The sequence below is a fragment of the Aethalodelphis obliquidens genome, unplaced genomic scaffold, assembly GCF_003676395.1.
Source record: "Aethalodelphis obliquidens isolate GAN/ISIS:26980383/991018 unplaced genomic scaffold, ASM367639v1 scaffold5, whole genome shotgun sequence".
NCBI classification, from domain to species: Eukaryota; Metazoa; Chordata; class Mammalia; order Artiodactyla; family Delphinidae; genus Aethalodelphis; species Aethalodelphis obliquidens.
Genome location: NW_020837949.1, coordinates 73672543 through 73688711, shown reverse-complemented (window position 1 = coordinate 73688711; position 16169 = coordinate 73672543). Strand labels below are relative to the sequence as shown.

Genomic DNA, 16169 nt, shown 5'->3' with positions numbered 1-16169 from the left:
TCAAACCCTGTGTAAGTAACTTGTGCTGGATAGTGTTTGTTTCCTCTCTAGATTTACTCTGTACCCTTTCCTGCCCTGCAAAGAGGGCGATTGCTAAGGATGGCTTGAACAAAGCTCCCTGGTTCTCTGGCCTGGTTGGGTTTGACCAATAGGAACCACTGGCAAAAGGGTTGGAGAAGAGAGGTGAGGGTATTTCTTCCCCAGCTCTTTCCTGTGGTGACACCTGTGGTGACATAGTTTGGCAGCGGCTATGTTTCTTTACAGAATGCCACAGGTTCCAAAGGTAGGCTCTCTCCCATAACTTCATTTCTCAGTAGTTTCGGTAACTGCCCCTTTTCCACCTTTTCCCATCCCCATCCCTGGTTCGTCCCCTCATCTTTATTCCATATTATAAAAATATACTCTTTGTTCAACTTTTCTTAAAAATCACACTTTCATGTGCCATTTGTTTTCTGCCGAGAGCCTGATACACAACTGAACTTGAACTTGTAATTCTAAAGTAATAATCTAATTAAAAATGCTATTAAAAAATAAAACCTAGGAGACTTCCCTGGTGGTCCAGCGGTAAAGAATCTGCCTTCCGATGCAGGGGACGCAGGTTCAATCCCTGGTCGGGGAACTAAGATCCTACATACCACGGGGCCACTGAGCCTGCTTACCGCAAACTACAGAGCCCACGTGTCCTGGAGCCCGTGCGCCACAACTTGAGAAGAGAAAACCCGCACGCCACAACTAGAGAGAAGCCCGTGCGCTGCAGCGAAGAGCCCACGCAGACAAACAAACCAATATTTAAAAAAATCTAAACGCACTATAAAAGGAAGAACATAGTTATTTTTAATACATAGAAATGTTTCTGCTTTAGAAAAAAAGAGTAGGGTGAAACTTAGCCTATGATGAGCATCTCTGAGGAATTCCAGAGCCTCAGAGAATAAACTTTTAATAATAGGATCTTCTAACAGAAAAATGGAATAAGGATTGATGACTGGGGTTGAAGAATACTACCACTTTTTCCTCTACAGCATTCTGCTCTGCTTAAACATTTTACAATTATAGTAAATTACTATATTGCTGTATAAATTAACAAGACTATTTTGAAAAAGCAGAGAAATATTATAAAAAAGAAAACAAAATAAAGAAACTAGATACAGGTCAACTGAAAGAAGATTATTCATTGGGTTGACCAAAGAGTGCCTTTGTTTTTTAAGTAAAAATAAAGGACACATTTTTCATTTTCACCAAGAACTTTATTGAACAACGTATTCACCCTTTTGTTCTATTACCTTCTGCCATTTTTCAGGCAACTTCATAATTCCATCTTCCCAAAACTCTTATCTTTTTGAACAAAGAACTGTTCCAGGTGCCTTTTACAGTCTTCCAGGGAACGGAAAATTTTTCCGTTAAGAGAATTTTGTAAAGATGGAAATCCGAAGGTGCAATGTCTGGTGAATACGGCTGACGAATCAGAACTTCCCAGCCAAGCTGTAACAGTTTTTGCCTGGTCATCAGAGAAACATGCATTCTTGCGTTGTCCTGATGGAAGATTATGCGTTTCCTGTTGACTAATGCTGGATGCTTTTCATCGAGTGCTGCTTTCAGTTGGTCTAATTGGGAGCAGTACCTGTTGGAATTAATCGTTTGGTTTTCCGGAAGGATCTCATAATAGAGGACACTCCCTTCCAATCCCACCATATACACAACATCACCTTCTTTGGATGAAGTAAGACCGGCCTTTGGTATGGTTGATGGTGGCTCATTTCACTTGCCCCACCGATCTCTTCCGTTCCGTTCACTGTACAGTATCCACTTTTCATCACCCGTCACAATTTGTTTTAAAAACGGAACATTTTCATTACGTTTAAGAAGAGAATCGCTTGGGGAAATATGGTCAAGAAGGTTTTTTTTGCTTAACTTATGTAGAACCCAAACCTTAAAGCAATGAACATAACCAAGCTGGTGCAAATGATTTTCAACGCTTGATTTGGGTATTTTGAGTATGTCGGCTATCTCCCACGTGGTATAATGTTGATTGTCCTCAAGTAATGTCTCAATTTGATCGCTATCAACTTCAACTGGTCTACCCGACTGTGGAGCATCGTCCAGCGAGAAATCTCCAGCATGCAACTTTGCAAACCACTTTTGACAAGTTCGATCAGTCACAGCACCTTCTCCATACACTGCACAAATCTCTTTTTTCATTTCGGTTGCATTTTTACCTTTCTTGAAATAATAAAGCATAATATGCTGAAAATGTTGCTTTTTTTCTTCCAACTTTAATATTAAAATGGCTACACAAAAATTCACCAATTTTGAATAATTAATTAATTTCTTTTTGGCTTTGTTGGGTCTTCATTGCTGCATGCAGGCTTTCTTTAGTTGTGGCGAGCAGGAGCTCCTCTTTGTTGTGGTGCGTGGGCTTCTCATGGCGGTGGCTTCTCTTGTTGCAGAGCACGGGCTCTAGGCACATGGGATTCAGTAGTTGTGGCGCACAGGCTCAGTAGTCGTGGCTCATGGGCTCTAGAGCACAGGCTTAGTAGTTGTGGCACACGGGCTTAGTTGCTCTCCGGCATGTGGGATCTTCCCAGACCAGGGCTCGAACCCGTGTCCCCTGCATTGGCAGGCGGATTCTCAACCACTGCACCACCAGGGAAGCCCCAGATTCACCAATTCTGATAAGTCTTTTTTAAAATTAATTAGTTAATTAATTAATTTATTTTTCACTGCGTTGCGTCTTCGTTGCTGCACGCAGACTTTCTCTAGTTGCGGTGAGCGGGAGCTACTCTTTGTTGCGGTGCGCGGGCTTCTCATTGCGGTGGCTTCTCTTGTTGCAGAGCGTGAGCTCTAGGCACACAGGCTTCAGTAGTTGTGGCTCACGGGCTCTACAGCGCAGGCCCAGTAGTTGTGGCGCACGGACTTAGTAGCTCCGAGGCATGTGGGATCTTCCAGGACCAGGGCTCGAACCCGTGTCTCCTGCACTGGCAGGCAGATTCTTAACCATTGCGCCACCAGGGAAGCCCGATAAGTCTTCTTTTTAAAATGCACGCTGATATGACAGCTGTCACATACAATCTAACAAAATGGTTTTGAATGAGGTTAAAGACAACTAAGTGCTACCAGAGCCATTTACGGAAAAAAACGAATGAACCTTTTGGCCAACCCAATATATTCCTCGACTTTAACCAAAGGTCCTATACATTATACATATTTATTAACAACTTTCCCATCCATAAATAGGTCACAAGTTCCTTTACTTCCAAATAAGAAAAGGGAAACTAGTAGATGTTTGTGGAAATGTAAATTGGTGCAGCCACTGTGGAAAAGAGTATGGGAAGTTCTTCAAAAAACTAAAGATAGCATATATCTACAACGGAAATGGTGTATATCACCTGTATTTTTTAAACTACATTTCTACATCTTAGAGAACAGAGATTTGAAACAAGATTTAGCAATTGAAAAATCATGTTCCTAACATACCTTAATAGCGCTCCATGACTGATTAGTTAGGAAGTCAACAGGACTCATGTAAGCGTATTCAACTGTGAACCGAAGCAGGAAATCCAATTCAAGAGGATCTATCTCTTTCTTTCTCAGCAAAATCTTGAGAGTACACAAAATTGAAAAGGTCATTTGGCTTGCATCAAAATCGAGGACGCAGTCACCACTTAATAGATATGATTGAACAGACAGAAGTAAGCCTTCTGAGAATTCCTATAGATATATATCTGCTCTGTAGTTGAAATAAGGAATCTCAGATTATGCTCGTGATCTCAAAATCTTGATTGGAAATCGAATAGCAAATAATTACGAAGCCTGGTTTATTTCAATTTTAATACCCGTGCCTATTAGCAGCATATTTGAAATATGCTTTCATATTTAGCCTTCTACTGTTAGATCAAACTTGTCTTGAAACTTGTTATACAAATTGAGAAAGCCTCAGATGACAATGGATTGAATTACTAAACAAAAGGTAAAACTAGTATTGTAAGTTAGTCCTGCTATAGAAATTATATCCAATAAACTGCAAGATGTATAAAAGATTTTTCTTATATGGGAGATTATGCTGAGAAAAACTGGAAATTGCTGTTTTACAGATACAACTAAGCAAACACATCACGAACTGAAACTTTAGACATTCTGGTTACAGAATTGTTAAGGAGTCCATAAAACACTTGAGTGGAGGGCACAAATCACATATTTCTAATTTCCTCATAAAAACTGTAACACCTTATAAAATTAAGCAGGTAAAATGTTTGAGGTTTGTGCTACTTAAAAATTCTAGATATTTTCAAAATGCATTATGGGTGGTAACATGTATCAAAATATCTTATTGGATAATTTTTCTTAATTCAATTTGATTTATTTCAACACACAAGAAGTTGTCCAAATATATATGAAGCTTTGATTTATGTAGACTGTCAGTATTTCAGATAGATTATAATTTATCTAGATATTCTAAAAAGAAGTTTTAAATAGATGTGCACGTATGTGTATGCATGTCATGTTTTATCATCCCTGGTCCATTACTGTTCATGAACAATATGTATAAACACAAAAATTTCAGCAAAACCCACAAACAATCTGATTAAAAAATGGGCAGAGGAACTGAATAGGCATTCTACCAAAGAAGGCATACGAACGGCTGACAGATAACATGAGAAAGTGCTCAACATCACGAATCATCAGGGAAATGCAAATTAAAACCACATGAGATATCACCTCACACCTGTTAGGATGGCTATTAGCAAAAAGACAAGAGACGGACAAATGCTGGTGAGGATGTGTACACTGTTGGCGGGAATGTAAATTGGTGTGGCTACTATGGAAAATTGTACGGAGGTTCCTCAAAAAATTAAAACTACAACTGTTACAGAATCCAGCAGTTCTACTTCTGGGTGTATATTCATAGGAAATGAAATCACTATCTCAAAAAGATATCTGTACTATGTTCATTGCAGCATTATTTACAATAGCCAAGTCATAAAAACAACCTAAGTGTCCATATATGGATGAATGGATGAAGAAAATGTGGTATATATATGTGTGTGTGTGCGTGTGTGTGTATAATGTATACATATGTACACACATATATACAATGGAATATTATTCAGCCATAAAAAGAAGGAGATCCTGTCATTTGCAACAGTAAGGATGGACCTTTAGGGCATTATGCTAAGGAAAAAAGTCACACAGAGAAAGATAAACACTGTATGATCTCACTTTTATGTGAAATCTTAAAAAACAGAATCACAGATACAGAGAACAAACTGGTGGTTGTCAGAGGTGGGTGCTGAGGGGTGTAGAAATGGATGAAGCTAGTCAAAAGGTATAAACTTTCAGTTATAACATAAGTCCTGGGATGTAATGTACAGCATGGTGACTATAGTTAACACTACTGTATATTCGAAAGTTGTTAAAAGAGTAGATCTTAAAAGTTCTCATCGTGGAAAGCAAGAAAGTAACTACGTACGGTGACGAATGTTAACTACACTTATTGGGTAATCATTTCATAACATATACATATATAAGATCGTTACACTGAACACATAATACGTCATGTGTCAATTATACCTCAATAAAATTGGGAAAAAATTGAAAAGAAAAATTTCATTTTGTAATGCATTACTCCTGTTTATCACATACATTATAAAATGATTACACCCATATATTACTTTTTTAACCCAAAGGAATCTATTAATACCAAAAGTATTGAAAGAAGTGATAATTTATCACTATTAACAGCAGGTATTTTATTTCATTTTATTTATTTTTTTAACATCTTTATTGGCATATAATTGCTTTACAATGGTGTGTTAGTTTCTGCTGTATAACAAAGTGAATCAGCTATATGCATACATATAGTCCCATATCCCCTCCCTCTTGAGTCTCCCTCCCACCCTCCCTACCCCACCCCTCTAGGTGGTCACAAGGCACCGTGCTGATCTCCCTGAACAGCGGGTATTTTAAAATGCCTTCTTTGAGCAAGGCACTTGGGAGGACACAAAAGAAATGACATCTTTCATTACAATTTGAACTGACAGAAAAAGTTATACAGTAAATGAACTAATAAAAGGACCACATTCTTATTTCATCCAGGAATGTGGTCCTCAATGTTTCTTTCTCATCACGGGCACTTTTATTTAAACAGAATTTATTGCAGAAGTCCACATCAAAAAGAGTAAAAGGGTAGTAGGTCTCACTGAAGTTAGGAGCGTGAAATGTGGAGCTCCCTTCACCCATTCACTGTTTTTTAAAGGGGCTCTGAAAATCTCCTAGGGGCACTCAGATCTGGAAAGCTGAGCTTGAGATCCTCTCCAAGGAACTCCCCAGCAGTACCTGGGAGGTCTGTACAGGACCTGGGAAGGTGAGGCCAATGTGTCATTGACCTGTTTTTCAGGATGACAGCTGATGTGGCTGCCCAAAGTGCAAACCCAGCCAAGCCAGTGCACCCTGACTTACTAGCAGTTTGTCATATGCCCAAGTTCCCTCTGCGAAACGGAAACTCTCCTCATGCTGCGAAGAGCTTCCAAAACTTCACTTCAGCAGCAGTACATAATAAACAGAGATGCGTGACTTTGGTTCTGGGGCTGCTTTTGAGTGACTGATTTCCTTACCTGAAAAGCCATCTGGGACAGGAAGGTGAGTTTGTCCTTCTCAAACAGCGCCTGGCTGGTGTAGAGGAAGACGGCGTGGGTGATGCTCTCGGTCAGGACTGAGATACGTCCCGGCGTGTCCTCCCCCTTGTCAGCCTGCTCGATGGCTCTGTGGAACAGCATGTTGAAAGCCTGGGGAATACAAGTGACCGTTAAAGGGTGACAACTGGTGGCTGGATGTCTAGCTAGTCTCAGGCACACAGGCTACAGTTTATCTATGGGGAGAGAGAACAGGACGGGTTTTACAAGGATTCTATGAGCTCTTAGAACAGCTTCCGGCACATGGTAAGTGCTCATTCAAAGTTCGCTATCATTACTATTATTTTTAACATTATTTCATAAAATCTACCTACATTTCCTCCCTGACCAATTGAATTGCACTGTCCTCTCTTCTTCTACCCATGCGCTTTTAAAAAATTTATATTTTTATTTATTGTGGTAAAATACCCAAAGTGTAAATTTACTGTCTTAATAGTTTTAAGTGTACCGTTAAGTAGTATTAAGTATTTTCACACTGTGGTACAACCAATCTCCAAAATGTTTTCTTCTTGAACAACTGAAACACTGTTAAACAACAACTCATTTAAAAAACTCATTTAATTATAACTCCCTATTCCCTCTCCCGCCAGCCCTTGGCAATCACTGTTCTACATTCTGTTTCTATAAGTTTGACTGCTCTAGATACCTAATATAGTGGAATTATATAGTATTTGTCTTATTGTGACAGGCTTGTTTCGCTTAATATAATGTCTTCAACGTTAATCTATGCTGTTGCATGTGTCAGAATTTAGCCTTCCGTTTTAAGGCTAAATAATATTCCATTGTGTGTACGTACGACATTTTAATTTATCTGTTCATCCAGTGACGGACATTTGGTTTGCTTCCACCTTTTGTCTGTCGTGAATGATGCTATGAACATGGGTGTACAAGTATCTCTTTGAGACCATATTTCGATTGTTTTGGGTATACGTCCAGAAGTGGAGCTGCTGAATCATATGGCAATTTTTTTTAAAGAATTGTCATATTGTTTCCCAAAGTAACTGCACCATTTTACAATCCTACCAACAGTTTAAAAGGGTTCCAATTTCTCCAGATAGCTGCCAACACTTGGTATTTTCTTTCTTTCTTTTCCTTTTTTTTAATCTTGTAGCTATCTTAATAGTTGTGAAATGGTATCTCATTGCGATTTTGATTTGCATTTTCCTAAAGACTAGTGATGTTGAACATCTTTTCAAATGCTTGTTGGTCATTTGTATGTCTTCTTTGGAAAAATGTCTATTCAAGTTCTTTGCCCATTTTTTAACAGGTTATTTTTTGTTTCTATTATTCCACCCATGTACTTTTGTGATCCCCTTTGATTATCTTGTTCTTTTTAAAATCACTCAATATTTCTTTCTTACTCCATTTTATGCCTTGGTAACAATGGGGCTGAATAGATTTTTACATATATCTACATATATTTAAACACATAGGTAAATATATCTAAATATCTATATCTATAAATAGATATAACATAAAATATTAAAATTTTTGACTGGTGGACAGGGGCCAAAGACCACAGACTGATTGGCCTTGAATTATATATATTTGACTGAAAGTAAAACCCTACAATGACAGACATATAGTAAATATTAGTAAGAAGGTATTAACAAAGTACTCATTTAATATTTACATTTTAAAATCAATTTTTAATTTACACACAATAAAATGCACCATTAAGTATACAGCTCGAGTTTTGACAAATGTATATACTTCCGTAACAATCCCTGCAATCAAAATGTAGAAATGTTCTATTCATGTCACCCCCCGCCAGAAGTTCTCATGTGTCTCGCTGCAATCTGTTCCCACCACGACACCTACCCCTGCCCACTGCCGAATGTTTCTGTCACACCAGATTCATTTTAGGATCATATAAGTATGTACTTGTAGTACTTTGTTTTTGAGTGCACATATGTTTTCATTTCTTTTGGGTAAATACTTAAGAGTAAAAATTTTAGGATCATTTTGTAAGTGTATGTATAACATTATGAGAAACTAACAGATTGTTTTCCAAAATGGTTTTAACACTTTGCATCCCCACCAGCAACATGAAAGAGTTGCAGTACCACATCGGTGCTAACACTTGTTACTGACAGTCTTGTAAAATTTTAGCCATTCTACTGGGTATACGGTAATACGTCATTCTGCTTTTACTTTGCATTTCTCTGATGTCTGCTGAGCATCTTAAAAATGTGCTTGTGGGCAATACTTATGTCTTAGTATACATGCACAAACCTTTCTATTTTTTTAATTGCGTTGTCTTACTATTGAGTTTTCTATTCTGATATAAGTTCTTTGTTAAACATGTGTATTGGAAATAACTTACTGGTCTATGGCTTGTCTTTTCATTTTCTTCATGTCTTTTCAAGACAATAAATTTTTAATTTGATAAGGTGCAATTTATCAATTTTTTTCTTTCTCTGGTATCCTAAGAATAAATCTTTGCCTAACCCAAAGCCCAAACATTTTCTTCTATTTTTCTCCTAGAAATTTTATAGTTTACCTTATTCATTTTGAGCTCATTTTGTATACAGAGTAATGTAGTGGCTGAGGTTCTTTTTATTCCAAGTGGATATCCAGTCGTCCCAGCACCACTTGTTGTAAAAACTATCTCCTCCTCATTGAATTGTCTTGGTATTCACTGCAAAAAATCAGTTGACTATACATTTGTGGGTCTGCTGCTGGACTGTCTATTCTGTGCCACTGATCAGTGTATTTTTCTTTAGGCCAATCAGCGTAATAAGTCTCGAAATCATGTACTGTAAGTCTTCCACATTTGTTCTTCTTTTTCATTATTTAGTTATTTTTAAATACTCTGCATTTCTACACAAATTTTAGAATCAGTTTGCCAATTTCTACAAAAAAGCCTTCTTGGATTTTGATTAAGACTGAATTAAAACTATAGACTAATTTGGAGAGAACTGAAATCTTAATAATATTGACTGCTCCAAGCCATAAACATGGTCTCTCTCACCATTTAGTTAGACCTCCTTTAATTTTCTTAACAATGTTTTGTAGCTTTTAGTATGCAGATTTGTATTTGTTTTGTTAAAATCATCCCTAAGAGTTCCAAGATTTTGGACGCTATTGTAAACAGTATTGAGGTACTACTTTTATTTTTCAGTTGTTTGTTCCTCATATATAGAAATACAATGAATTTTGTATATTGACTTTATATCCTGCCATCTTGCTAAAAACTCACTTCAGCTTTTTTTGTAGATTTCTTATGATTTTCTACACACCTGGGCAGGTCATCTGTGAAAAAAAAAAGACAGTTTTTCTTCTTCTTTTAAAATTTCTGTGTCTTTTATTGTATTACTTCACTGGCTATAACCTCCAGTGCAGTACTGAATAGAAGTGTTAAGAGAAGATATCATCGTTTTGTTCCTGATCTTAGGGGAAAGCATTCAATTTTCCAACATGAAGTATAATGTTAGCTGAAAATTTTTACAGATGCCCTTTATCACACAGAGAAGTTACCATCTATTCCCAGTTTGCTCAGTTTCTTTTTTTTCTTTTTTAACCAGGTGTTGAAATTTGTCCAGTTCTTTGTCTGCATCCATTGAAATTATTATATGATTTTTCTCTTTTTTATTCTATTAATCTGAAGAATTACACTGTGTGGTTTTTTCGTGTTTAACCAACTTGCATTCCTGGCATAAATCCCACGTGAGCATAATAGATTATGCTGGCGGGGGCTGCTCTGTAGTTTTCTTTCCTTGTAATACCTTAGCCTAGTTTTGGTAGTTGAGTGTTCCTGGGCGGTTTTATTTTTCTCCTTCTACCCTGCAGCTGTTCTAAAATCCAATCCCACTGTGCTTCTCAGAATTTCTGCACGTGTTTCACATTACTAGACACTTGCTAGTTATTCGTGCCTCTTCCTCTTTATTTTTGCCCATATCTAATCCATCTCCAAGGGCTGATTATTCTAGCTTCAAACCATAAGTCTATTCACTTCTGAGTCTTCTGCCATCATGGCAGTCATCTGCTTACAGCCTTTCAATGGCTTCTTTTTGCCCACACGCTATAATCCAAACTCCCCAGCATAGACCTCATGTGATCTAGACCCTCCTACCTCTCAGGACTCATGTCTTTCCATCTTCTCCCTCTCTCATTACCCTCCAGCCACATAGATTCATTCACCTGGAATCTCGAAAACCCTTTCCCATCTCACACATCCTTTCTTTCTCCAAACACTCTTTACATGGCCAAATCCTCTGTAACCTTTAGGAATCAGCTATAATCTCACTTCCTCTGAGGCCTTCCCTGAGCCCCCAGTAAAACAGCCCCTCCATCCCTACTGTTCTCTCGCAATGTATTTGTCACTTTTATACACACACACAACTACACATCTCCACTCATATCCGTGTTTTCCAAACTGTACACTCAGTAACCAGCACAGCATCCGGCACTATCATTGATCTCAATAGCTATTTGTTTAAAAACTGAATGATAGAATGAATGAACACTGCCCAGAGGCAGAATGGTACAAAGTAAAGAGCATAGGCTTTGGAATCAGCCTTTGGTTCAAATCCTGACTCTTACAATTATGAAATGTGAATTCTTTGGCAATTTATTTAAAATCTGAACATGTTCGTTTTTTAAATAGGGATATAATAGTATATTTTAATGAGATGTTTCAGGCATAAGATGCACCAAAGTATGAAAGTGCCTTGCATGTAACAGTGGCTCAATCAATAGTTATTCTCACTTTTTATGAAATCTTTTTATGAAACATGTACACTTTCATAAGGAAAGTAGAGGAGCCTCCAGGAGAATTCCCTTATATATATTAAACTCCTTAAGACTCTGCTTAAGAACAAAAACTATGTACTGTGATGTTGCATAGTTTAATTATCTCAAAGCCTTACTGAAAATTATAAATGAAAGTTACTGAGAAAAGTGAGGATTTTTTCTTTGTCTTGTTTTTTTTTGCTAGCTAGGTCCTGGAGACTCCTTACTGTAGGCACTGATTGCTTAAAAATAAATTTTAAACTTCCAGAAACAAGTTGAACTCCTCAAGTTTAAATTTTTTCTTAGTCTAGTCATCATTACCTTCAAAGAGAATTGATAGATGGGGTTGATTTTTCTGAGGTCATTAATAACAAAATAAAGCAGAGCTGCTCTTGCTGCCACTGGTCTGTAACACTGTCGGGCCTCGTTGATTTCTCTTTCATTTTCTTTAGCTTCAATCACCTACGGTGGGATCAGACAACATAAGTAACTTACTCGTCATATTGTCTATGTGATGAAAGGGACATATCTGAAATGAGAAATTAGTAGTGTTAAAATGGATAACATGTATGGCATCTCTGTGCTTGGGCTTTTCTAAAATCATAAAATTCATATATTAAAGTAATCTTTTTATAAGCTGAGTTTTAAGTGAGAATGGACATAACTCTAGCTGTGTTAATGATAACAGAGTAAACAAACCTGATTGTTTTTGGTTCTACAGAATTTATTCTGAGTAATGTCACCTTCCTGCCTCCCCTCTCTCTTTCGGGGGTTAATAACCCAGCTATATCACCTCCCAGGGATAGCTCTGGAAAGTCTGCTGGGTCAATTCAATGCCAATAACTTTATTAGTCAACAAGGTATACAAAAGCAGCCAAGGTCAGTAAAATATCCAACAGCCGTGCTTACTAAAAAGCCTTTATAGAAAGACTCGTGACTGCCTACTTCTGACTTTGCACCAGCTCATCCATATGCTCATATAGTTCCATTTAGTTTATCTTTGTATGAGCCTCTGGGTACATTCAGAGTGATAATTAAACACACACACCATCATCAACTAACATATTCATTTTCATTGAAGACACAAATCTCTTCTGTCTAGGATTACTGCTGGTCCTACGGCTTTATAAGATACAGTATTTGTCCAACCTTTTTTTTTTTTTTTTTTTTTTTTTTGCGGTACATGGCCCTCTCACTGCTGTGGCCCCTCCCGCCGTGGAGCACAGGCTCCAGACGCACATGCCCAGCGGCCATGGCTCACGGGCCCAGCCGCTCCGCGGCATGCAGGACCCTCCCGGACCGGGGCACGAACCTGTGTCCCCTGCATCGGCAGGCAGACTCCCAACCACTGCGCCACCAGGGAAGCCCATGTCCAACCTTTTTTTTATAGGCTTGATTCATCATACTTGTATGTAAAAGAAAATAAAGAAAATGTAGAGGAGAGAGGGAAGTCCCAAAATGGCAATATATTAGGAAGATAGGAAGAGACATTTTAAGAGACGGTGAGAAGTTAACTTCAAAGCTAAGACCTAATTTACTTAATTGCTCTAATCTTTACCATTTAGCAGCCACCTGGAATTCACTTACTTAAAAGGATAGAGTAACCTGGGATTCCATTTCCTTGCTTAAACTAAGACAAATATATTGGATGTGTGGTGACACAGCCTTGGCTGGGTAATTAATAGATTACTTAGTAATGAGGATACTCCAGAAAGCAAATGAGGGTTCCTCTCATTTTGAAACATCAGCATTTTAAGGGCTAGTGGCCATTTGTGAACGTCCAAGGTGCATGCAGAAGGCACACTGGGACACATGTTGGACATTCAGCAGGAAGTCGACTAAACGAACATTTTTTTCTAGCTTTTAGGAAATGTCACTTTCCCGGGGGAATAATGCATTTGAGAGCAGCAGGAGATCACCCCTGGCTCAGTCTCCCAGCACTGAAGGCCTGTAAACAAAACATCAACTCTAAGTATTTCTCTAAAATGTACAATAGACCAGGAAGCCTGTGGTGAGACTGTAGGATGTCGGTTTCCCAAAGGAGGCTAAGCCTTTTAAGATTTTAGACTACATAAGCCAGCAGGGCCCAATTTTCTTCAAATTTAGTCACTCAGGAAAAAAATAATAGCCTGACAGAGTCTAATCTGAAAGATTGGATCTTTCCTGCGTTAGGAGAAGCACAAGTTCAACCACCTCTATCTCCATTCAGAACCCCACACAGTCCACTGTTTAAGGGCAGTTTATGAAAAGACCTGAATTCCACAAAGTGTCAGTACTCTTAGAGAACGGCCAAGTTGGATTACATTTTCACCCCAAGCACTTCATTCAAATAGAGCATTAAACCCTGCCAGGCAGCCTTTGCCTTTTCCTACCTTGCACTCTACCTCTGCCGCGGTGGCCTTTGCTCTCTCCAGGCTCTCCACCAGTTTGGTGTCATCTAGAAAGCTCCCCTCTGCCTCAGAGAGACGCAGAAGGAGGTCGTCCTCCAGATACTTCAGCTCTATCTTAAAGTCATTTTGGTGCTTTGTCAAAACCAACTAAGGCAAACCAAGCAAAATGTGAGAAAGGTGATTAAATTCATGTTTTTAAGCAGTTTCCTTAATCATCAATTTCATGGAATCATATATGATGAAACACACGTAGCATTAAAATTGTACTAATCAAAAATTTTTTTAATTCTTTAAAAAAACATTCAGAAGGCATGGTAAGAGCTGGTTGCATTCCAGGGTCTAGAGCATGACCATATATCATTCATTTAACCTACAGGAAGAAACTTCTGGTTTCTGCTTCAAATTGAAAGACAGAAAAGTCATTATTTCCATCCTTACACAGGAAAAAAGCTAAACATAACAGCCCTTACTTACCCATCAGAGAACTGAGGTCACGGGGCAACTGCCACCCTGAAAACTACAGAGATGGGAGGATCCAGACAATCACGGGTTCTCAGGAACATTTAAGTAGTAATCAGCTAATTCCTGGAGGCAGAGCTTGAGAGTTCAAAACTCCCAGGGGCCCAGGCAATCACCTGGGGAGAGGAAGCCTGGGGAACATTCCTCTATAACCTGGGCAGAGAGAAAGAGAGCCCTCTCTACCCTGATCAGAGGAAGAGATAGCTCTCTACCCTGGGCAGAGGGAAGGAGATCCCTCTCTTCCTTCTACCCTTCCAGGGCACGGACCTGCTTCTCTAGCCCTGCTTTCCATGACTAGTATGCGTCTTTGCCTGCCCTAGTCCCCTGCATCAAACAAGACCTACAACTAGCCCATCTCCTGTGGCACAATCCTAACTACTTATCAGAAGTACCCTTGAGCTGCTACTTGACTGTTCAGATACACCCTCAGTTTTCTCAATTAGACTGAAAGATCCTGGAGGGCAGGCATCCCATCTTACACTCCTGTGTCTGGCACTATAATCTGTGCACTGAATAAGCGTTGGGGGAATGATTTCACAATTTTTACCTTAAGTTTCTCCAAATCTGGCCTTTCAATACTGACAACCTCTGCCAGCAGCTGGGCTTCCAGACCATCTTCTGTGACCGTGAAATTGAGGAGGGTTGTCTGAGCTTGCAATTCTGGCTTATAGTGAGGATTTGCCAGTTTTGTGTGAAGGATAAGACGAAAGCTGTGGTTAAATTCACACTCTTTATCCCCAATCTTGATGTACCTAAAGTGGGCATAACAAAGACAGTCAGGAGACTCTCAGGCACCATAACTGATATGAAGGTGTCACTCCATTCCTGTATTCTAGTAATGTATATAGGCCATAAAACCAGGTGATTTATGATTCTTCATCTACTCTCTGTTTCCCTAAAGTGCAAGAGGAGGAATAGAAATGATCCACGAAACTCTATATGATTATGTTTCCTTACATGGAAAACAGTGATAATAGTAGTACTCACCTCAGAGTGTCACTGTAACAGTTAAACACAATAAATCATATAAAGAATCTATAACAACAAATACTTGCTTTATTTACTATATTATGCTTTCTGTGATTAATCTTATATTAAACATTGTTATTCTTTAAGGATAAACTGAAATGAGTATCTATGCATTTGTGTATGTCTATACATATATATGTGTGTATATACATACACACGTAAAATTTATGTATATGAAAAATACGGAGAGGACTGGAAGATGGCGGAAGAGTAAGACGCGAAGATCACCTTCCTCCCCACAGATACACCAGAAATACGTCTACGCGTGGAACAACTCCTACGGAGCACCTACTGAACGCTGGCAGAAGACCTCAGACCTCCCAAAAGGCAAGGAACCCCCCACGTACCTGGTTAGGGCAAAAGAAAAAACTAAACAGAGACAAAAGGATAGGGACGGGTCCTGCACCAGCGGGAGAGAGCTGTGAAGGAGGAAAAGTGTCCACACACTAGGAAGCCCCTTCGCGGGTAGAGACTTCGGGAGGCGGAGTGGGGGAGCTTGGGAGCCGCGGAGGAGAGCACAGCAACAGGGGTGCGGAGGGCAAAGCGGACAGATTTCAGCGCAGAGAGGCTTGTCTGCTCGCCCGCCGGGGCGGGCGGGACTGGGAGCTGAGGCTCCGGCTTTTGTCGGAGCGCCGGGAGAGGACTGAGGTTGGCTGCGTGAACACAGCCTGCAGGGCGTTAGTGCACCGCGGCTAGCCGGGAGAGAGTCCGGGGAAAAGTCTGGACCTGCCGAAGAGGCAAGAGACTTTTACGTCCCTCTTTGTTTCCTGGTGCACGAGGAGAGGGGATTAAGAACGCTGCTTGAGAGAGC

General features: G+C 39.3%; 1 protein-coding gene across 1 annotated transcript in view; it reads right to left on the bottom strand.

Moving 5' to 3' along the window:
- Positions 1 to 16169, bottom strand: part of DNAH11 (dynein axonemal heavy chain 11) — a 320226-nt gene that overhangs the window by 32472 nt on the left and 271585 nt on the right. The window contains 5 exon segments of the mRNA XM_027102655.1: positions 3472 to 3594; positions 6609 to 6779; positions 11742 to 11882; positions 13793 to 13957; positions 14877 to 15081. Coding sequence (XP_026958456.1) covers positions 3472 to 3594; positions 6609 to 6779; positions 11742 to 11882; positions 13793 to 13957; positions 14877 to 15081 — 805 coding nt within the window.